Source organism: Corvus moneduloides, chromosome 7, assembly GCF_009650955.1.
Source record: "Corvus moneduloides isolate bCorMon1 chromosome 7, bCorMon1.pri, whole genome shotgun sequence".
Classification (NCBI taxonomy): Eukaryota; Metazoa; Chordata; class Aves; order Passeriformes; family Corvidae; genus Corvus; species Corvus moneduloides.
The window spans coordinates 34,782,719-34,807,134 of record NC_045482.1 but is presented as its reverse complement, the minus strand read 5'-3'; the positions used below and the strand labels follow the sequence as shown (position 1 = coordinate 34,807,134).

General features: G+C 39.0%; 1 protein-coding gene across 2 annotated transcripts in view; it reads left to right on the top strand.

Moving 5' to 3' along the window:
• The window catches only part of LRP1B (LDL receptor related protein 1B), a 638,461-nt gene that overhangs the window by 363,622 nt on the left and 250,423 nt on the right, over positions 1-24,416 (top strand). For both annotated transcript variants that reach the window (XM_032114472.1, XM_032114471.1), the window contains one exon: positions 3,755-3,917. In XM_032114472.1, coding sequence (XP_031970363.1) covers positions 3,755-3,917 — 163 coding nt within the window. The remainder of the gene's footprint in view (positions 1-3,754; positions 3,918-24,416) is intronic.

Genomic DNA, 24,416 nt, shown 5'->3' with positions numbered 1-24,416 from the left:
AAGATCTGAAGTCTTGTCCAAGTCTTGATTTGAAAAGGAAGTAAATGTAGTAATTCATACAGTACAAGAGATATGTTGGGAAATCAAAGTGAAAGAAGACAGCCATTCTATTTTTCTGTGATTTCCATAAACTGTGGTTTGGCCATAAGACATTTATTTCCAAGACCCTTTGAAGATTTAGTCACCCTCATATGAAATTATTATTTTCTCTAAAGGTCTAATAATGTCCGTGTGTTTAAAAGAAATAGGAAAAGTTCACTTCCAGACACAGTTTTGCTGTGCCCACGGTCTACATAACATCATTAAGTAGAGCAGAATTTAACCTATATGCTGTCTTAACTATTCTTTATGAAGTCCTTAAGAGGAAATCCTAGTTTTTAGAAAGTAATAAAGGAAAGATGATCCCATTTGGCAGAAATTCTCCAAGGAAACTGTTATTAATATAGGAAAAGCCCTCAGAACTATATAGAAGATTGCTCAGAATAAATGTGTGTTTTCAAGGGGAAACATTTCTTTTTAGAGACTTCTGAAATGGTGTGAATGAAAGAAGAAAAGATTCATTACTTTAAAGATGTGAATGGACCAGACATCTGGACATAGTGGGGTTTATATATGAATCCAGAAATAGGCATGAAATGAATTCAGTAAGGTCTTGAGTACAAGAAGTTATATATATATTTTTAGAAGTCCCCAGTCCAACCACAGCCTTACCTTTGTGGCTTACAGTGCATACAACTTGTGTGATAACTGGAGAGCCATTCACAGCAGCTTCCTGCAGATTAAACCGGGATTCACAGCACCCATTATCTGCTAACTGAGGGGGATTTCCCCTGTGGAATTTGATTTGGTGGGGGAATGGACTTGGACAATTTTTATCAGTTTCTCTTGTGAGAAGGTGGATGTGACCAATGCAGAGGGCATGGAACAGAGACAAATACCCGAAGCAGATCAGTGGGATCTACAACACACAAATGCCACTCTGTGCTCAGTGTCCAGGTTAATTGCTAATGACAGTGATGGGCTGGTTTGAGGGAAGTGTTCTTTGCATAGCAGGACACCTCTCCGAGGAAGTCTGTTCTTCTGAAGAAGAAAATTACTGTGAATTAATGTGTTGCTTTTTTCTGGAAACTCTATGATAAAAGTCTTGAAACATGGAAGGAACAGCTTTACAAGGAATGCAGTTAGAATGAGCCTAAACCCCTCCAATAGCCTGAGCTGCTGGGATTTCCATGCCCTTCCCAAAAGCATCCTGCTGGGGAAGGGAAATTGGGTAAATAGGTGTTACCAGTGCTGTTTGACACAAAGGTTATGGTGTGGTATTGCTTCTGGATGTGTCCCTTCTCCTGGAATGCTGAGCTCACTTTTAAACTACCTAATGCAAATGGTTATCCCTAATATGACCTTGAATTAATTATTCTTGGTTTCCATAAAAAATCCCGTTTGGTGCAATTTCTCGTGGTATGTTACCAAAAACCTACGGAAAGAACAGAGGAAATGTTTTATAACTGTAAGTACTGTTATGTTAACAAATCCAATAACCTGTGTGTGATGTGCCTTTCACGTATATATCACATTTATCTAAAAACAGGTACATTTTTCACACAATAAAAAGAAAAACATACCCTCCTCCAACACGCTGCTACTTAACCTTGTTCTTTTTCATCCACTTCCCAGTGTACAGCAGTCATCTAGAGCTCCCATTGCAGGAATTTAATTACTAGTTTTATTTCTACAAATGTTTGAAATTGGATTCCTTTTGTACCTTTTGTCCTGTATAAACAATATTTCCAGAAATGCTTCTGTTACATAGAAGCTTATCTGCATTTTTCAAAAGTCTCCCTGAATCAGTAAACCATAAATTTTTCATTCCATGAATCCAGCTTCAGAATATGGCAAGCAGACACATCAAATATGCTTTAACTATTAAGGATTTTCAGAGGCACAGAGTTTTCTTCTGGTATTTTTAAAAGCCTGTCCTATATTTTGCTTGGAAAAGGGGAGGGAAAAAAAAAAGTGTTTTCTTCCTATTGTCTAAAAGACATCAGTGCTCACATATCTCACAGTGCATCTGACATTGGCCTCCGCTGGAGTTGGGATATTGGGCTAAATGGAGCATTCCTTTATTCTGGCTCAGCAGATCTTTGTAATAGGACCTATCAGGCCCAATATTCACTTTGAATTAAAAGGGAAATGAGTAGTGGAAGGGCATGAATGGGAGAGACAGAAGACAGCAGTGAACTGTGTAATGGGGTGGCTGAGGTGGGATACAGTTGGTGTTGCTGCTGTTTCATTGAGTAAATCTTAAGCTACCTGCACTTTCAAGGACGACAAATGAGCCTCCATGTCTGTTTTAAGCAAGTACAAGGCTCATAAGCCCTGAGTTATCATCAAAAACTAAATGAAGACAATTTTTGCTCAATCAGGTTTACTTCTTGCTCTCCAGTACAGCGTGGATGTGATGGCGGCAGCAGTTTTGTATTGGATTGTGGAAAGCAAACCTAAAAATCCCACATCTTGAAGGATGATAAACATACAGACAACTGAAAGTTAAAAGGAAAAAGAAAACTACTACAAGAAATTATACTGTATCACATCTGCCTTCTCTCACCATGATAGAATCTCCGCTTATGCTAGCACTGTTTTGAAACCACTGTAATATAATAAACATATATTACTTTTCTTAAAATAAAAAATTGTTAAAAGTGAACATTGAAAACATTTAACAGGGTATATTTTTCTATTAATTGAGTTACTCTTAATCTAAGAATAACTTAAGTCTTACAGAGTGTTATCAATACAGTACTGTCAACAAGAGGAAGAAAAGAAATCTTAGTTAAATGAAATTGATAAAATTATGTTCTTTGCACTTCTCTATACTTTTGCTTACTGTAACAATAAGACTGTTTATGGGTAGGTCAGGTGACTTATAAGAAGAATGCAGGATTTATAAGGCCTTTACAGAAAGTGGTTTCAGGAACTGGGTGAGAAGTTGTGTTAGGGGGCTGTGAAGCTGCCACAGTGTCCTGAGAAGGAAAGCTTCGTTGTTAACAAATGTCTCTATATTATCACGCAGGCAGTTACTTCAATGCTACTTCTTGTGGCAATTAGCAGAAATCTGGCTGCATCCAGATACCCCAGAACTACAAGAAAAAAGTGTTTTCTATGAAAATGAATGCATAGATCTGGTGTGTTTAGACATGCTTTTTTTGTTGTTGTTTTTATTTGCTTGAAGTATTTCTAGTCTGTTTTTAGCCCCCCTCAAATATGGCCAAAAAACTCTTTTAACCTTTACCAATGTTCCATCCCCACGGTGTAGCAGACATCCTAGAACACTAAATTCAGAATTTGAGTGTCTTCCAAGTGCCTTCTGCCAGCAGTCTGGTACCATCAGCTTCAGCCGTTTCACAGGTGCACCATCATTCAGTGGTGTTACTTCTGAGGAGACCACAAAAAAACCCACAATGACAGACTTAAAAATATTGAAGAGAGCTCCAAACAAATATGTGTCTTTCACACCACTGAGGTTGCAGTCAGATGTCTGTACTTAAAAAGGAAAAATTCTCCCCCACCACTATTTGTGTAGTGGATTCCTTATTAGAAGCCATATAATAGATATAAAGCAGCTGGAGCTCCTTAAGTGAGTGGAGCATCTGCTGGCAGAGCAGCCAGCAGCCGCTTTCTTGGATTGAAACTGCACTCCTGAGCTTCTCTTTCTTTCTTTTCTTTTCTTTTTTTTTTTTTTTTTTTTTGGCAGATGTGCAGCAAATAGCAATCGACTGGATCACAGGGAATTTTTACTTTGTGGATCACGTCAGCGACAGGATCTTTGTTTGCAGCCAGAACGGGTCAGTGTGTGTGACCCTCATCGAGCTGGACCTTAACAACCCCAAGGCCATAGCTGTTGATCCAACATCAGGGTAAGGTCATTTCTTTGCATTAGGATTTATTTTACATGAGGCATGCTTGTTTGTGACTGCACACAATAAATGTTTCATGCAGGTGTTTGAAAAACTATTTTTACTTTGCTGTATTGAGTTACTTGTATAGTTGCTATAATAAAGCAATAATGTGTAATGAACTTGGAGCACATAGTTAACTAGGTTAATTGCAATGTTAATTGCAGCATGTGCCTTGTAACTTCTCAAAATGGAGTCAAAACTGAAAAAGCAATTTAATCCCTACTTGTCACAACATTTGCTTTTGCATTTGCTTTTCTGTAAGCTGTGTTTCTAACTAGGGTATGTGGAAAAGGAATTTTTGAAGGATTTTTATGCTGTATCCCCTCATTTACGGGAATATTGGAAATGAGTTTAACAAGTTTATTTACACAAAAAAGTGGAAGAAGTTTTACTGTGCTTTAGGGGGTCAGCTATAATGGTAAAATTACATTGTATTTGCTTTTTCTGTTCCATAGATAGCTACATTCAATGCCAGTTGGAAATTAAGCCTTGCTTAAAATACAGGGTACTAAATGTCTTCCATTCTACAACATCCACCAGCTGGGAAAAGCTTTCAAGCAATAATGATGTAAAAGCATAACTAAATAGGAGTAGGAAAAGGATCAAGTTAACTTAAAATCCCTGTTCAAAACTCCTCACCAAAATTTTGTTTTTATCTTGGTTTCATTAATCAGTAAGTAGTTCAGACCAAAATGCCTGATGGAATATGTCCTAAACTGCCATAAGCCCCTTCTCAATAAATACAAAAATATTTACTGTAGAACAGCTTGTCATCCATATGTAGACTTTTGTCAGTCTTTATTTAAAGCCTGACCGAATATTAAGATGCATTATCACAATGACTTCAATTCTGACAGGAACAGCTTGCATGTAAAGTTTACAAAGAAGTTTGATAATGTAATCTTGAGTATGGCTGTATTTCTCCCTGCAGCAGATGGTAAGCTTGACTCGATCTGACTGCAGAGTTGTTCTAAAAGAAAAATAAAAATTCATGTAGAAATTGATTTTCTGCAAGTTCTGATCTGAAAGAACTTGAAGCTTTCAAATTTGCTGACAGCAGCCTTTTTTCTGTACATTTACTTGTATATTCTTTGCTGGACTTACTGGATGAATCCAAAGCTTGTTATTAGCTAATCTTATCTGTCAGGGATGTAGGAATTGTACCCAGGCCTTTGGTGCTGTGAGGAGGGACAGAAAAATGAGAGACTGTTTTCCTTCCATTGTTGTCTGCTGGCTATGAACTATTCTTGCTCAGAGAGCCACCTGCTCAGTGCCATGTGCAAGGCCAAGAGTGGCTGTTTTAGGGAGATGGAAGTGCTGGCCTGTGGGAAAGGCCACAAGCAATCATGATATTTTACAGTGTGATTCTTATTAAGCAATCTCCATTTATTTTGTGGTGAAAACACTGGGTGGAGAATTTTCTCAGAATACATGTTTCTTAGAATAACTACAGTTCAGCAGTTATTTCATTACTGGTTTTATTGGCATTTTTATTAATTATCTGACATATATTGTTCTGTTAATTGGATATCTAACATACATTTTAACTGCTAAACCCCAACTTATATATTAGTTCTGTTAGTTTTTGACTGGGTTTTGGTACAGAATGCAAACAGATAATCAAAAAGCATTCTGGCTATTTAAAAATCTTCTGATCCTTTCTTTTGGTTCTTGTTTTTGGTTTGTGGTGTTTTTTTTTTTTTTTCTGTCCTTCTTTTCTTTTAATTCTTTCATGCTGATAGTAGTTAAGACTTATTTTGGTGTCAAAGAATTAGTGTGGTATTGCTGTCTGAGTAACTTTGTGGGTTTATTTTATTTAAAAAGTCACAAAAGCGTCCACACTAAAACCATATTGCCAGTTGAGCTCTGAATGAGTTGCTGCTTGCACAGAGGAGACCATTTCCTATGCTAAGAAATTCAGAGTGTGATCCCAAGCCTTTATGTCTGTGATAAACTTCCTGTAGTAGCACAGGGTCAAGCCCTGCTATTCTTGAATGTTCATGTCTGTGTGTGATGAGTTTAGTTGTGTTGTGAACCAGAAATTCTGCTTTTATCCATAAAACAACCAAGGCACAGTGGAAAATTTGCTCATTCCAAATGGTTCCCCTCACTGCACTCAAGAATATCTTTTCTGAGTGTGGTTAATTTTACATCTCTGTGCCTGCAAGTTCTGTTAGATGTTTAGTGGTGATGGTTTGATATATTCTCCTATGAGCTTACAATGGAACTTGAGCTACTAAGCTTCTTTAGTTTCTCACAGGGAGTGAAAGAACTTTTCATAAAAGTTCATTCTCATAAAACTGAATTTGAAAAAAAGAGAACAAAGATTCTGGTATTCATACAGCTCTTGAAGAACCAAATTTGTTATGTTTCTAATTTAAGCATGTTACTTTGGCAGGATCTGAACTGTGTTCGATGTTTGGGTTATTCCAGACTAGGTCTAACGCACACCCACCAGAAAAATACCTCCCTCCCCCAGTGAACTGGAATTTTGCTACTCAGGAGTTTTGCAGTGCTGATACTCATCTGTTACATCAACTAATCTTCTAATTAACTGATTATCAACTAAGAGTAGCACAGTGTAAGTATCAGACCTGTGTTAAGGCGAGCATTTCCAGGGGCAAAGGATGTGTCTCCACTGATCACTGGGAGCACTTCAGAGCCCAGACTTGGCAGAGAAACATGGACTGAGGGAAAACCTTGTTCAAGGATAGTAGGAAATAAAGTGGCAATTGGCAACAGAGAGGCAGAATAAATTGTTTTACAAGAATATATTATCCATCAAATGCCTTTGAACGAAGATGTTTGGCTCCATATGTCTGCCATTTGTAGTTATGATATTTTTCATGCAGGACTTCTTTTCTTCAGTGGTCAAGGAACAGAAGTGATTACTTTTGCTGGTCCATGAAATTGGTGTAAAATTGATGATGGTGCTGCTGACTGTCAACATGAAACAAATATCAGCTATGTTAGAACGGGTTTAGCTAAGATCCTCAGTACAAGTCTGCTGTGCTCGTGGGGAATGGTTTTTTAAAGTATTCCAGCCAGTATTCCATTGGCATATTCATGAGACTTTGATCACCGGACACTGGTGATAGGGAAGGTAACACATTTAAAACTCACAAGAGGATAGATCAGACTTAGGTTCTCTCCCAGCTCTGCCACAACCAGCTAAATGTCTATACATAGAGCATTTTTTTTTTTTAATGGCTCTACATCTCTTTGTATTTAATAGGAAGCATAAAATGTGTGTTGTTCAAGCTCTGTGATATTTGAATGCTTTCAGGAATGTTAGGAATTAATATTGTGGAATGCTAACTGTGCACATCTACATGTTTATTCTGTAAATATGTCTACTTAATTGCCTCCAGTGTTCAAGGTAAATTGTTTCCTTCCACCACACCACAATGGCCATGGAGAATGCACAGCACCATTTCACAAAGGAAAATGCCTGGACAGGGGGATGTGCTGCAGTTCCCTCCCAACAGGAGCTCTTCAGTCCTGATCATACTGCTCAGACATCTGAGATACATGGAGTAATATAAATACCAGGGTGTCTTTATTTCTCCTCACACTCATTTTCTGATTTCTTTGGGAATGGCAGAAAATGGGGAAAGCAGATAAGGCTGCAGCCTCAGGGCTACTTCTGGCTCCAGAAATGTGCAGCTTATACCAATGGCTCTGATGCTATTTGGGATGCCAGCCATAACTTTTTACTAGATTTCCCAGGATACTGGGAAAAGATGAACTTTAAGGAGAGTGTTTGACATGCGGAGGGTATTGACGTAGCATCCACTGACAGAACTGTTCCAAACATAAGGAGATGTGTGGATAGTGGTTACACAGGGTGACATTGCAAAGAGGATGTGCAGAGCAAAGCTGGAGAGTGGAAGGATGTGTGGAGCAGAGTGTGGAGCAGTACTGGCAGTGAGGAAATGGCTTAGACACCTCCTACGTGAACCTCCATAGAATCATCATAGAATTTCAGAAAAGTATGGGTTGGAAGGGACCTTAAAACTCATCCAGTTCCACCCCCTGCCATGGGCAGGGACACCTTCCTCTATCCCAGGGTGCTCCAAGCCCTGTCCAACCTGGCCTTGAAAACTTCCAGGTATGAGGCATTCACATCTTTGTTGGGCAACCTGTGCCAGAGCCTTACCAGCCTCACAGGGACGATTCTCTTCCCAATGTCCCATCTAAACCTGCCCTCCTTCAGTTTGAAGCCGTTCCCCCTATTCCTGTGCCTCCAGGCCCTTGTCCCAAGTCCCTCTCCAGCTCTCTTGGAGCCCCTTCAGGCACTGAAAGGGGCTTAAAAGTCTCCCTAGAGCCTTCCCTTTAACACACTGAACAGCCCCAGCTCTCCCAGCCTAGCTCCAGAGCAGAGGGGCTCCAGCTGTTGGAGCATCTTTGTGGCCTCAGGAGTTGCTCCAGCTCCAGCAGCTCCATGTCCTTCTTGTGTTGAGGATCCCAGGGCTGGAGGCAGCTCTGCAGGTGGGTTCTCACCAGAGCAGAGCAGAGCAGAGGGGCAGAATCCTCTCCCTTGACCTGTCCATGCTTTTTGTGATGCAGCCAGGACCTGGGTGGCTTTCTGGGGCCCGTGCACATTGCAGGTCAATATAAAAAAGAAGGTGGAGTTAGGGGGAGAAGAGGAGGAGGAGGGGGTAGAGAAGAATTGGAGGGGATGCACAATTACAGGCTGAAGTCATTGTAACTTGTGACTGCCATTTAAAAGTTGTATTAGGAACAAAGGGTAGAAAAGCCTGCTAAAGAGATTTGTAAAAGGAGCAAGCTCACATTTTAATACTGCAACAGTGTGTGTCATGTAAATATTTGAATAAATCTTTTAATCGGCTTTTCCTTCTGCTATGGTGCAGAAATACAAAAAAACCCCACAGGCTCCACTTCTTTCTTTCACACAACATTTGTAAATGCACACAAGAAGAGATTGTGTTATGATGATGTTTGAAGAACAACAGCTATTAATGTGTTATGGTGTTATGTACCGTTTCTTGCTAATGTTACTGAGTCAGGAAAAAACAAACAAATGCACTACAGCAAAAAAAATAAAATTCCTCTGTTGCATTTTAAGTCTGTAATAGCAATCAGTTGATACCTCTGTGGTTCACAAGGGGGAACAAGGGAAACAAGTGAAGAATTATCAGCTGAATTCATCCACTTCATCACCTCAGAAATTTGTTCTGAGGAAAAAAATATAAAAATATTTTTGTGTGCACTTCCTGTTCAATTCTAGAGATTCTAAGCACAGATTTTGCTGTGGCTCAAATCAAAGCCACAGTATGAAAATAATAATGATAATTTAAAATATATAATATCATTTTCTGAAACACAGTAGGGAAACTTGCCTTAGTCTAAAATTTCAGAAGATAGGAGGGAGCAAGGTGGTAAGAAGACATTTTGAAATTCAGCCTTTTGTGTAAGAACAGAGTCCGAGTTGAACAGCAACTTTAAATACCATGTTTGAGGGATCTAGAAAAAAAATCATAAGAAAGAGTTAATTCTGCCTTTTTAATTTTTTCGTTTTAAATTTTCATTTTTAGTTTTGAATTCATTCTTCTTCTGAAATCTGGTAGAGGTAAGAGGAGGAAATTGGCTGTTGGTGAGCCCAGTTGTCATCCAGGGTGATCAGATGCTGTTGCAGATGTTGTTTCTCAAGCTGTGTGTGATGATCCCCGTGGGATGTTGGCTTTTCTTGGTCAGGTCAAAATGCAATGTAAGGCCCACTGAGCACTTTGCACTAAAAATCCAAGGGAATGGGAGAAGTTTTACACAGCATTGAATGAGAAGTTCTCCTTGTTAGAGAGCCATGCACAGGAGATGGTGCCTGGAGTACGGAGAAGCCATCCCAGAGGATGGAGAACAGCCCTTAATGAGTCAGAGAGATTGATGATATAAACAGAAAGAGTTTGGGGCTGACAACTGAACCTATTTGGCATCATGGGTAGACATGTAACCAGTAAGAGCTGTCCTACTTGGTGGCATCTTAGAAAAAAGATGGGTGAAGTCTCTGATGGAATGTTTGATGGGACAGAACCTGAGGCCAGCCCTCAAATCCCCCATTGCTAAATCCACAACAGCCAGCAAAGAGCAAGTCAGCTGGTGGGAGGTGGAGACCTTTCTGAATCAAATTTATTGACAGTAATTTTATTTTTCTTCTCCTTCTGTACCTATGTCTTTCAAAAAAAAAAAAAAAATAGTCAAATCATAAATGACTTTGTATCAGGCACAGTGAATAGAGTTTGCATTCACCTCATATTTGCCTGGAGGTATCAATGAGGAGATGAAGATTCTTACAGGGCAGGAAGAGAAGAAATTCAAAAGCAGGGGAGGTCAAGCCATATGTTTTTCTTTATTTGTTTCATTGTTATTTAGACAGGGGAGTATTTCAGGGTAAAAATAAAACATCTGCACTTACTGTTTGCTGCCTGTTTTATTCTCTTTTTACTCTCTTGTCTCTGAGCTTTTATAGCAGCCACCAGGCTTTGGAGACACTCTGAATCTTAAAACTTTGTGGGTTTTTTCCACTCTCAGATTAGTCACCATTTTCTGCTGATCAAAGAGGAGAGTTTTAATCATTAAAGCTCACTTTTAAACAGCAAAATCATTAGTGGTTTAATAACATGCCATTATTAAAACAGCTCAGTTCCTTTCCTTGTCACAAAGATTTTCAAAGAGTTGTAAGATATATATAAGACCCACTCACTTCAAAAAAGTTTTAAAGATGACCTGAAAAGGAATTTTCTTCATTTAAAAAAAAAAAAAAAAAAAACCAAAAAAAAACCCACAAAAAAACTCAAACCAAAAAACACCAAAAACTTTGTAGTAACTAATCATAATATGAAAGTTTTCATTAAGAATTCATATTTTGTATCTCCTCCTCCCCCTCCACACCTCCTTCAGGCTGTGAACAGTTGGAAATGGTGTAATAGAGGGGCCAAAATAAGATGAGAGAAGCAAAGATACTTAATCAGACAAAAATTATTTCTACTTCGTTATTATCCCTTGCTAGAAAATGATGAAAGAAGACTTTTTGTCTGATCTCAGGTTTTAAAAAACTGCCTTCAGTTCTGTGCTATTCCATCTTTTAATTTTAATTGTTGTAACTAAACTGAGGCATAAAACTCTGTCACCTTTACATTTCCCCCTGGATCTCTTTTCCCTTGATGCTTCAATTCCAGTGCAGCAGCACAGGTCTGCTCACTGGGAAACCTTGTGACTGCTGCTCTTGGTGAGAAAAAGGAACAAGGGGTATTGTCACATCTTTTCTCCTTCCCAAAACTAAGGTGAGACAATTCTGCATTCATGCGCAAAGAGAAAATAGGAGAAAATATGGTTCTTTTCTCCAGCAAACTAAAAAATAAATTTAAAAAAAAATTTATGAACATGCGAAGGTATGAGCTTGTATGAAAAAATCAGCTTATTCAGTTGAAAAGGACTCAGAGTCAGACAAAACTGAAGGATATACCAAGCATGTGACATAAGTGCATTAAAAAGGAGCTCATTAACAACATCAGGTTATTGGTTTGGATCAAAGTGACAGCTATAATCAAAACAATAAAAATAGAATAGGCTTGCACAGGTTTGGTACATGCATGTTCTCAAGTAATGATGTGAGTGTGTTTGCTATTGTGCCTACCTTTTCATTAATCAAATATTGCTGCGTTTCAAAATGGATGAGTATAATTAATATCCAGTCTTTTATAGATACCTGAAGGTGCACTGTATTTGGGCCCAAACCAAGTTGCATTCAGAGAAAAAAACAGGTACTGATAGCAGTGATAAAGGATGTACTTTTGGTAATAATCTTTTGTGAACGAGCTGGCAAAGTGAACACTGGCAGTGTTATTAAAATAGTGCAGAACTGATGTTCTGAGACTTGGTATTAGAGCAGTAGTGCCTGGAGAATGAAAAGCTAACTAGAGTAATACTGATGAAGCATGAACTCAAGTGAGCCTCTTTTCTTATGCAGCATGTGCCCCATAATGGATTTCATATATTGCTACTGAGAGGAACAATATTTGAGTAGTGTCAGTAAGTATAGGAGAAAATCAGTGGGAATACAAAAACACTGATGAAATCACAAGATAGCTGTGGTTTGTAAAAAGAAAAATTACAAAAAAAAAAAAAAAGCTTGTAAGTCAGTAAAACTTTTCTTCACTTATCAAAAGTTTGGTCCACAGGACCATGAAGACAGTTGTGTCTCTCTCAATGGGCTCAGGTTCTCCTGGAGGACTCAGCTGTCAAATGACAGCATCTTCATTACCCAAACCAGCTTTGCCTGGTGCTTTTGGTCCCTAAACATCAGAACTGTCTCAGCAAACCAGGCTGAACACATGAGCAGCGACAGCCCCAATCAAACTCCGTGAGCTGCATCGCCTGGGGCCGTCCACAGCTGATGCAAGACTTGTCCTCCCACTGAGCTTTTCCCTCTCCCTGTGTGATTGGAGTAGTTACTCTGCTGCCTGTCCTCAAATCCCTCGCCTTCAGTCCTTCACCAATTAAGCTTTTGCTCAAAATGCTCATCTTTGACTGAAATTACTGTGTATCTATGCATTATAATTTGCTTTTTGTAAAGGAGACTCAGGAAATGGACGGGTTACTCTCCCTGGAATGGAAGTCTTGAAGTACTTTTTTTTTTCCTTTTTTTTTTTTTTTTTTTAAATAACTGAGATGTCCAGGCAAAAGGTACATGATTTAAATCACCCTAGCAGTGATTTTCTTCAAGTTGAAAGCAATTAAGCTTGAGAGAATTGAGGCCACTTTGTTTCTGAATGAGCATATAAATGGGAGTTTAAGGCTCCATAATGCATGGACATTATGTCATGTCCATTTGAAGTCTCCTTTTATTTTTTTTTTTTATTTTATTACCTGATTGTCTTATTATCTAACCAGCTTCTGTAAGGTCATTTAAGTTAAAGACAGGTACTGATATGAATTGGAGCACTGCATGAGTGGAAGAGCAGAACTGAAAATACAGCTGCTTAGGACCCATCTTTTTCTAAGATGTACTTGTTTATTCTGGATTTAAAAATATCTGTGTGTATATATATATATATATATAGAAAGAGAGAGAGAGAGGGATTTTTTTTTTTTCTCTAAAATGAACAAAATGAAAACAGGAACAAAAAGTTCATGTTTAACACAGTGTATTATGATGTTATAAAGTTTTCCAAATCTGCTTTCCTAGTGCAGCCCACATATTTATTGTGGGTTTTTAACTGTCATAGTATTGCAGTAGTGCAAAATTGTGTAAACCATGAATTTTCTAATAAGGTCTTGTCATGCCATTCTTTTCCTTCTTCCCACAAGATAAATAACCACCTGTGTAGATGCCATGTTTGAAGCATAAAACCACTAAATCATAGAATATTCTGAGTTGGAAGGGACCCAAAAGGATCATTGAGTCCATTACTCTCGCTCTGGATTAACCAGAACCACCCAGAGTAGCAAAAATGATGAATTCAGTCAATTCAGTTAATTCATCAGCAGTATGATGATATCATCCTGATGGAACTGCTGTTTTCTCAGGGCTGATTACATGGATGGTTATTTTTTAAAAAAATTGATTTTTCAATTTTATTTTTTTCCTGAGGTTTCTTTCATGTCAGTGCCCTTGTTGCTATGCTCAGTGGTGTGAACATGCCCTGCTGGAGCTCAGCTGCAATGTGACCCCTTTTGGTGGAAGATAGAGAAAAGCTGGAGGAAATCTGGAGGTATTAATAAGAAATAAAAGATGTAAAAACCCCATGGCCTGTGTAAAACTTGCAGGAACCATGGTAACCTAGAAGAGAAAATCCATACTATTTCCTATAAAAGACCAGTAAAATAGCAAGGGAGATTATAGTTCTTATTAAAGAAAGAACAAGAAAAATAATTTTAATTAGCAGACCCTGGTAAATAGAGGAAAAAGTTTCAAGTCTGAGGAGACATTAGCATACAACTCATAAAAGTTGGAGTATGTCATTAGGGACTTTTTGGACTGTCTGTCTTGCAGGGATGTTTAGCCTTGCATTTCACATCCTCCATACGACAGCATATAGATGTGTGCAGATCTATAAGTTTATAATGTCAAAGAACAGTATACTAGAGGAATAAATGTCAATAAATCTGTTTACTAACATTTCAGTCATTTAAAAAGTATGGCTGAATCACTACCCAAGTAACCCTTTGTTTTGTCTGTCCACTTGAAGGAATTTGAGAGATTCTAAGGAAAATGGGTCAGTATATAAATTTTAGGATGTTTTGTTTTTTCTTTTAGAGGTGATAGGATTTTCTGTAGGTAAAACTGAAAACTGGGTTTTATAGGGATTTCTATACCAAAAATTTATCATGGAACACATATAAAAGTTCCTAACCACAGGCTGCATCCTTGCTTTTTAGGAATTGCCTTGATTTGAGTGATTGAATTGTAAGTTTAAAAGTCATGTTTAGTTTTGTGTTCATAAAGTAGCACCAGCAGCTTTCTCACGTGATGGCTGAGAAGGCAAATTTCTGCCTTGGGTAGAAGGTTGTGGGCACTGGGAGTGAGGAGCAACTTTTCTTTGGAGATGAGTGTTTCCAGCTTACTGACACAATTTCTTTGTTGTGTTTGATCAGCCACGGAGCTGTTAAATAAGCTGTCCAAAGTTATCTATTGGAACACACAACTGTGCCAACCCACAGTGGAAGGAGAATCAATTTCTGCTTTACCATCCTAAAAACTCTACCAAAAGTCCTCAAAGTGTGGGAGCAGTGGCTCTCTTTTGTTTTTGAAATGAATATGCTCTATGCTAGAAACTTTTAAACCTTGCTCATTACCAGTTAGCTGGAGCTAGTTGGTTCGTTTTCACACAAAAACACACACAAAAAACTCGTTCCAAATTTGCAGTTGGCCTCAGTCTCGGTGTTTCTAAGGAACAGAATTTAGGAGTCTGGGCAGGGTCCAGACTGGCACTTGAAAACTTGTTTACCTAGAATCAATGGGTAATTAGCTCACTGAGGATGCAAACTTTCAGCATAGGGCAGTCTAGAAAAAGGCCATCAAGTTAAAAAATAATCTCATTGACTCCACTTCAGTTTGGTTTAGATCATTTTTATTCGTTAGGATGTGACAGCAAATCGACAAACCCCAAACCAAAATACTCAGGGATCTATATTTAACAGATATTAAAGGAGAACACCCTATTAATAGTAGGGTATTTGAAACTCACTGCCTTTTTACATGCTGAGAAACCAGCAGTTGCAGTCTGAGAGCTTTGGAAGTTTTACGAACACACGGCTTTGCTGACAGACTTCTCCGGCCCCAGGAACTGCACAGCACCACCTTGGCTGTTCTCCTCCAGCAGAATGGAAATGCACTGTACTTCTGCTGGCACAGCTGCTCTGGCTGAGCATAAGGAAAGGAGAACAAGCAAACTGCATTCTCAACAGGGATTACACTGCCTTCAACAGAAAATCAGACTCTAACCAAAATATTTAAATTGGAACAGAAAACGGTTGACTGCACCAAGCCAAGCTCTTGTTGGGATTCCTGAGTGTCTGACATGGTTTACTGATGTGAAAACAGTGCATCTTCTGAAAGTTCAAGGATTTTTTTGTTTGTTTTTATGTATGAATCTCCTTGTTAAATTACTGTTCTGTTTCTTGTCACATAGAGTTTTCTGAGTGTAGTAATATTTTAGTAGATCACCATACTTTGGTGTATGCAGCTGTCACTTCAAAAAATTGATATCTATTCTAACATTTTCAAACATGAAATCCTAATATTGGAATTTGCATGCATGTTTAAGTATTCAAGATGCTGGCAGCTTTATTTTGAAAGGTTTGAATGCCCACAGGTCTTACCCAACTCAGGGAACAGCCGAGACTGTTCAATTGCTGAAGTGAGGCTGCTTAATGTAATACATGTGTGTGTCTGTGTATGATTTCCAAGACTTTAGGAGAGGATTCCTGTCTTTTGCTGGTGAATTATTGTAGCTCAATGTTCTGCAAGACACTTCTGCCTATGTATTTTAAATATAATTGTGTATATATTGAAAAAAAAAAAATGGATGAGCCACCTGTGTTCTCAGACAGAAGTTTTGGCTGTGTTCAACTGTCTGTGATTTGGGATGAGGTTTTGAAAATATAATGTCTTGGTGTCACAGGCAGAATCAGGCTTTGCAACATCAGGCTTAAGCTGAGCAGTCATAATTACTGGGTAGGCTTGAAATTCTGGTTTAAATTCTGGGGGAGAATCATTTCATTTAATCTTGGGAGGATTTTGTGAAGAAGAATTCATTAATGTCTGGGAAGCAGTCGGAGACAGAGGTGTGAACACTGGTAAGTGCCTGTTGGAAATGAGCAGCTTTGCATTCTGAGCAGGATTTGAACAAAATGCGTCTTTGTCGAAGGGTGTGAGGCATCACATTATGTAAGGAAGCAGCACTCTTCAGAGCACAAGGAGGGTGTTTTGAAATAATAATCAGGGGGGATGTAATCAAAGAATTCTGATTGCTCATATCATGGGATAATTTAAGACAACACAGGAATCGTAGTGCTTGCTAGCATTTGAATGCTTGGATTTTAGTCACTTGCAACATTTTTATGTGCATTTTTATTTTGTTCTTATTTATCTCACAGCCTGGAGACAGGTTACATAGATCCACATGTGTTCTACCTTTTCCAGTTTGTATGGAAAGGAGTAGAGATTAGGGGTAGAGGCTGAGGGCTTGCCTATTTTATCACATTCTTTGAAGGCAGAATAAACAAGCCTGCAACATTCCACCAGCAGGTTTTGTCTAAATTTCATAATCCATAATATTCAGAGAGGAGATTCCATGAACTCTACATTCTTTGCCTCTGTCAACTAAAGGTTATTGTCTCTAATTATGCTGTGAGCAGGCACGGAGAACAATTTATTTCCCTCTTCTTGCAGTGACTTTTTAGCTACTTCAGGACAACTAACAGATACTTCTTTTAATATAGACTAAGAAAACTCCACTTCTTGCAACTTCTTTTTTCATGTATTTCCCACCCCCACCACCTCCTTCATCCAAACTTCTGATTATTTAGTTGCTGCACTCTAGATAGTCTCTGTTTGGTCTCCATTTTCCTGGAAAGCTGAGGGAAGTAGGAAAGTTTGTTTCCTGTTGTAAACACTTCAGTGTAATACTCACTATTTTTTGGAGTTTTTCCCTTTGCACTGTGATAGAAATTACTTGGGTCTAGATTCTGGGTCAGGTGTTACCTTGGTAAAAGTGATTTAATGATTTTTATTTCCCTCTTCCTGTTACTTTTTTTTTTTGCTCCTGTTCTTTCTGTGCCCTTCCAGCTGTCACTCCCTTCCAGCTGTCACTGCCTCACCTTTTAGATCCTTTCCTGAAGTGCTCTTGTGGCTCCAGGTGCTCCCTGTCTTGTATCTGTGTAGATGATTCACTAATGATTATAAAGAGGGGATTAAAAGTGGGATTTTGCACAGGGGAAGCCATTTGGTTGGTTCAGCTTCTGTTGAAATCACACTGTACAGACATCCTACTCAGCTGCATCCTATTTCAGCTGGAACAGTGGGATGTCTAATTCCCTTCTCCATACTCCTTGTCACCTCTTACTTTTTGGTGCTGTTTTTCAAAGCAAGATGTGTCCTGTATTCTGTGGCATGTTGTTCATTATTCTGAAAGATAGTTTTCTGAGGGCCAGCAGAACTTCAGAAAATTCTTTCTACTGTGTTTCCAGTTCCACTTTTTAAGTGGCACTGGAAAGTACAGAGGGACACAGCTGCAGAGTGTGGGGAGTGTGAACTCCTGTCTGTCCTCACCTCAGTGTTACATGACTTCGAGCAGGGTGAAGTTGGCAGCTGTTGCCTCTCAGCACAATAATGTGTGGGCTGGCTTTTGACTCTTGTGTAAAAAGGAAAAGAAAAGCCAAAAAACCCCACACGCAGGATAAGACTGCTGTAGCAGAATTACAGATGCTGAGAGATTGAATGCAAAGGCTTTCTGATAAAGAGATTTATTACTGTAAATACCTACACACAGACCACAGGAGTGGATAGGGATACTCATCTCTTTCATCTCATGTACTCCTTAGAGATACGGCTGTGTATGATCTGCTTCCCTCTTGCCAGTTACTAACAGGAAATATTACTTGACTAAACTCCATTAGTAGTTTTCAGAAACATCAGCCTCAGAAATATTTCCATTTAGCCTGTAGCTTGTTAATCAAGTCCCTGTTCATCTGTCCTACGAGCCATAAAGTTCTGCAGTGAACATCTAATTGTAATGAACATCATGGACCAGTTACAAGGTGTGAGCAGTAACACATCCACCAGCGAGTGCTCTGTGCTTGCTGACAGTGCAGCTTTCACCAGATGGGGCCCTCGGTGCCTCCTGTGCCCCACAGTGCTTTCTGGCCTCTGTCAGATGGTGCTTCTGCCTTCTGTGAGATCGTTACTGCTAAATGTTTTGGGGTTTTTTATTGCCCAAAGACCAATGAACTATATCACCTTGAAGGCATTGGCTTCAACAGATGAAGGCAGCAGGTGATGCTGCAGATGAAATGTTAATATTTTAATGTAAAGTTTGGCTTGCATTCCAGGATAGTAAGAATACAATTAAATTATATAATTAAACATGATTTAAAATGGCAACAGCAAAATGATCATGTCCTTACTGCAGGCACTCACAGGCAAGCTCCAGCCATGTCTCACAATGTGCTGCTCTTAATTAATTACTCTTTTCTTCATTTCTTTGTTAACTCTGCTCAGTTGTTACATCACTTTAAATACGGAGTGGATGCTTGTTGTGGTGTTTGGTTTAAGACATACAACTTAGGCCTAACAAACTCACCAGTTAACAGGGTTGCAGGAGGACGTAAGAGGTCAGAGCCTGAAGTACCAGAGCTGTATGGAAGTCACTGACATCAGGACAGTCGTCTTGAGGGGCAAACATTGTCTTGGAGACCATGAAAGTGTCTTGTGGCGAGTGCTGTGGCTTGGCTGCCTGAATTTACCCGTGTCTCACACCTAGTGAGCAGTCAGCAGCCTGCTCCATTTCTCCAGCAACAGGTCTGACCTTTAGGCTCCTGCAGAGTAGAGCTCTGAATTCCAGAAATCCAGGTGCCCTTAGCACCAGCAAGGACAAACTGGGATTTCAGTCAGCTGATAGATTCCTTTCTTTCCTGTTAGAGAAATGCAATGCTGATGTGTATATTGACACCTCTTTTCCTTTTGCCTCAGTGGCTCCAACCTCCACTTGTTAAAAAGTTCCACACAAACAAGTTTGGGCATTTTCATTCAAGTAAATGTATGGAAAAGGGGCTGTGGGACTGACTCCAATGCATAATAAGCTATAGAAAGCAAACCAGAGGAACAGCTGCTGCCAAAAATTCTCCAGAAAATTCTGCAATCAACCCTGCAATTGATTTAGAATGTTGTAGAGAAAAAGTGTTCCTGGATTTTAATGTTCCAAGTAGCACAACTAAACAAATACAACATGGATTATCCTCTAATATATAAAATGGCAAATGTTATATTGCAGAAAGATAAGGATTGAAATCCCAGGCAGAAATGGAAACGTAGTTGCTTACACATACAAAAGATTGTACACCTCAGCTGCTGTTCAACATCTGTCCCCTGAAGGTAATGAGATAAACACATGACAAACAACATGTAAATATCTGGCAATCAATACACCTGGAATCATGGGGAGGGGCACATAAAGCTGAAATCCACTTACTGGGGCTGGACCTCAGATAAATGACAGTGTAACACTCAGAGGATTACTTCAAAATATAGATGAGCTATAATCACAAGAATTTTGCCTGAGTCAGTGCCTGATCTGTGGGTTTTGTGTTTGTTGAACTGGCTTGTTACAAGCCAGCTGTGGAATTTTTAGGATTGCATTTGAGGGTTTGTAAAAGGTGAATGGGAAAAGTAATCTCATACACAGACTGTTGTACCACACGTAGATGAGGTTTTTTAAGAGCTGCCTCAGAGGTGCAGTTTTCCACTGGGAGAAAAAGAATTGCACCTACAAATAAACCCTTAGAGGTATCACTAAAAGTATCCTTTCTAGAAACATCCCCCCACACTGTTTTTTTGTATTTTCATTTTGGTAATTCTGAGGCCTAGAATAGCACACAGTCTGATTGCAGTATGTGTAACTCCTTTCTATTTATCACTCTCACATTCAAATGCACCTTAAATGCTCAGCTGAATAAATACAATGCAGATTACTGCTTGATATATTAAATGCCAAATACTATCTTGCCAACAGCCAAGTATCTATTTATGTTTTGGCTTGCCTCCGTATTCACACATAGTGGGGCTTAATGATGGGTATTTTATTCCACCATGATATGTCTCTGCATAGGTGTTCCAGGGGAAAAGAGACCATAAAAAAAGATGTGAACTTCACAGTTACAGAGCCTTCTCTATGATCAAGTTTAAATGGATGTGTTTTAATGTCTCGAGGCCATTGCTTCTCTCTTCAATTTTGAATCACATTGCAAAGCTGTAGAAGGGAAAGTACAATTTAGTGCTTAAAATGAGTATAGACAGACGTGGAAAGGACAATATGGAACGCCAGGTTGTGGAAAGGGCAGTAAGAATAATCTGAGGTCAGAAAAGCAGATACAATTCAAAGTGCAAAAGGAGCAAATTGGGAAAAAACTATACAAAGAGTGGACAAACTTATTTGGGGAAAAAATAAGAAGAGAAAAAGGAAAGGAGGAACAAGATAAGAAAGCTTCAGTATGAAGAGCGTCATTAGGTTGTTGCAGACATGGGGAGGTATCAGAAAAAAGAAAAGCTGGGATCCTGCACGTTCCTATAAATTCCTGCAATCTGTGGATGGTTCCCAGGGCCCAGGTTTAGTTTTGATTTACTGGTGGTAAGGTGAGTTGGCCACAGTTTGAACCCCGGCTGTCTGCTCCAGAGAACCCTCTCCAGGATGGCCAGTCAGCACCTCCCCGAGTGCACAATTTCATTTCTTTGTGTTTTTTACCTGGATTTTACTTGTTACCAGTAAAGTACCACTGTAAAATCAGATAATGAAGTCTTACAGACCTCTTAGAATAAAAAATATGACAGCTAATAATAGCCAGGGGCACCTGGGCTGTATTTTCTCCTCAGCATGTGGTGAATTTGAGAGCTCATATTAGGTTTGCCACGGATGAGAAAGATAATTTAGCCATTTTCTATCTGCTGAAGGAGAAATAGTAGAGATAGAAGAGCTATAACTGTAGCCTTCCTATGTTTATGAAGTTGTAGGTTCTGTCTTACTGTCAGGTAAGTAATTATGTGCAGTTACAAAATGTGCATTTATTAAATAATCCTAGGTAACATTTCCAGTCTTCCAAGCAGCTCGAAAGCAGCTCTGAACCTACTTAAATGACATTTTTTCTCAATGTCTTCCTACGTACAGTCACACAGACAGATTATGTTCCTAAATGTGCACCTATCCGAACACCCGAGGGAAAATGAAAGGAATATATTTCTGTGGTGGGAAAATAACTGCTCTAGTGCTGTGACACAAATCTCCATTTGTTAACTGTCTGTGGTTGAATTACATTTCAATTTAAGCATCCTACTTTTGTTTAGGTAAAGAGAAAATAGGAGCCATGAATGGGCCACTTCACATAAAGCAGAATTAAACAAATTGTAGAAGCTTTGGTTTTCCCTTACTCTTGGACGGAACCCAATTTTTTCATGATGAGACAAATCCTGCCTTTTCACATGTGGTGTCCTGCTGGTGCTTTATTTTGCTGTTGTGATACTGCAGAGAAATAGAGCTCCTAATTTGCAGTTTGAGATCCACAGGTGTTGATGGGAAGCTTTTGCCACTGCAGTGTAGTATGGATTTCTGCAAATGGTAAGAAAACCCTGAGATGAAGATTGCAGAATCTTTCTTTTCTAAGCAGAGACCTTACAGGTTTTGGAGATGATACTGTTTTTCAGTATTAAGAGTAATGACTGTCACTGTCAGTGCCAAACCTCTGGGGAGAGGTGTTTCGATTTGGGCTGGGAGAGACTGGGGAGAAAAGAAATTGTACTTAACACTTCTCAGTCACTGCTTGTTTGCAACCAAAATGAGTAAAATGAGAGCTGCTCCAGCCCTTTTTACATCAGTACACCTGACTCCTGAAACCAGCACCATCATGGAACAGATATTTTCTGGGAAGCTGCACGCAGGGAAGTGCCAGCCCCTGTGAATTATGGAAGAGAGGGAAAGGTAAATTGGCTCTCAGTGTGCTCAGCAGCCCCTTTAGCCGGGGTAGTGATGGCACTCAGTCGAGCCCTAATGGCGTTTGTGTGCAGTGCTGAGCTCAGACCTGGTTTCCGTATTTCTTTACCTCTCTCTGAAAGTAAATAGTATCATTTAAACCCAGGGCCATCAGGCCCAAGCCACTGAAGTGCTGAACAAGCTCACACTGGGGATGCTGAGCTCGCCCTCAAGCTGGGGGCGATGTCCATGGCCTGGATTTTCTGCTTCCCCCATTTCCCTAATCTGATTGTCAGGTAAGCTGTTCTTTAAATTTCAGGATCTCTATCCATGGAAGGTACTTGAACAGGAATTCTGCTATAAAAACAGGGGTAAAAAGGAAGCATGCTGAAGTTTTATCTGACTAACCATTCCGATTTCCTGCATATATATATATATATATATATATATATATAAATAATACATATATATATAATCTTGTCTGTGGCTGTATATTATTTTCTTAAGTAGAAGGTCTCATGAAAATTTAGCCAACTGTTAATTACTTCATTTATTTAATAGCAAACAAATAAACCAACCTTAAAAAAACCTGAAAAATTTTCCTTTGCTGCTGCTGGGTTTAGACATGACTTACGAGGTTGTTCCAGTTCTGGTTTATGTGATTTTTAACTCTTATTTTCTGTTTCTAACACCCTGCTCCCTCATAATAAATAAAGCAAAGGTCATGCTACAGCTCTGTTGGCACCAGGAGTGTTTTGCAGGGCCCTTGTCAGAGGTCACTGACTGACCATGCCCTGCCCTCTGTAGGTGAAGTTGTCTATGTTACATATTTGCACATGTGGTACAGTTTAAAGAAAAAAAAACAAAAATCATGCACAGAATTAGTTTTAAGTCTTCCCTAATTGTATTTTTAATCAGAAGACTGGTGACATTTACCTTTCATTGTGTCATTTTATTTCTCATTTTGTGCTTCAAGCGAGTGTTCCCCAAACTCAGTGCTGCTTCAAAATGCTTAATCAAATGAAAATGCTTATTTTCCATCACTGGATTTATAGCTACAGTCATGATAGATTAAAGAAAAAAAAATTTAAACACTTTTGTGACAGCAGTAAAGAAATATTTCAAATCTTTATATGCATTTTAAAATTCATAGTGTGTTTAAAATACAGTGAATTTCATGTGCAACATGAGCTCTTTTCAAGAATATGCAATTACTCTTTATTGAATGCCGAACTCTAAGATCTTAAAAACAAGCTGTATGAGTTAAGCCTTTTATTTCCCAAATGGGGACAGCTGAGACTGCTCAACCTTAGTGGCTTCCAGTCAAGGGGCAGTGCTCTGAAACAGGGAGGTGAGGATAAATATCTAGTTAAGGAACTAAGTGGTAGTGTGAAAAAATTGATGGATGAAGAGGCTTGGAGAAAAGGTGGGAATTTAGTGGGGGGAAAAAAAAATAGAATGGGTCTTGTTTTACCCTGGTCATAGATATAAATAAAGAGTATAAAGAAATTTCAAAATTTAAAAATACCCAAACTTGTGTAAGTGGAGCAATCTCAGTCTTTAACTTATCCTACAAGTGTTCAACGCTCTTGGGAAACTGTGGTACACCTATTAGTAGTATTTAAATTGGCATATTAATATTCTGAATGGAATATTTACTGTAACCAGTGATGTGACAGTGGTTTGGTGGGAGAACCTGCAGAGAGCACGTGCATCTTTCTCTCACAGCCAGCGCACATCCTTGACAACTGAACTTTGCATCCTGCATGCAAAAACCAATGGGATCTCACCAAAAATAAAAACAAGGACCTATGAGTACATGGCTGTTCAGTTGCAAAATCTAAGTCCCTTGGAGAGAATCCTTTGTATGGAAATATGTCTGGGAAGAGGAGAAACCAAAGAACCTACATCAATGTGTTGATCAAATTAAGCCTCTTGCCTTAATTAACTGCCACTGTGGTTCTGTGGTATTGCCATGGCAGAGGCCTTAAACCTTGACCAGAGATGTAGAGGTTTTCATGAACCTTACCAAAACTCAGATTTTATCAAGTTTTCTATGCCTGTGTTCAGCAGAAGGCAGAACTGAGCATTTACTTTGTGTTTGTAAACTCTTGGGGTGTGTCACAGCCACACAGAGTTCTCCTCGTCTTCTGTAGTGCATCAGCTTAATTCTGCCTGAGCCAAATGATGTTATTTTGAGGTTTTATACTCAATAGAGTCATAAATTATTTTATGTCAATGCAGGGCTTGGGAAATGAAA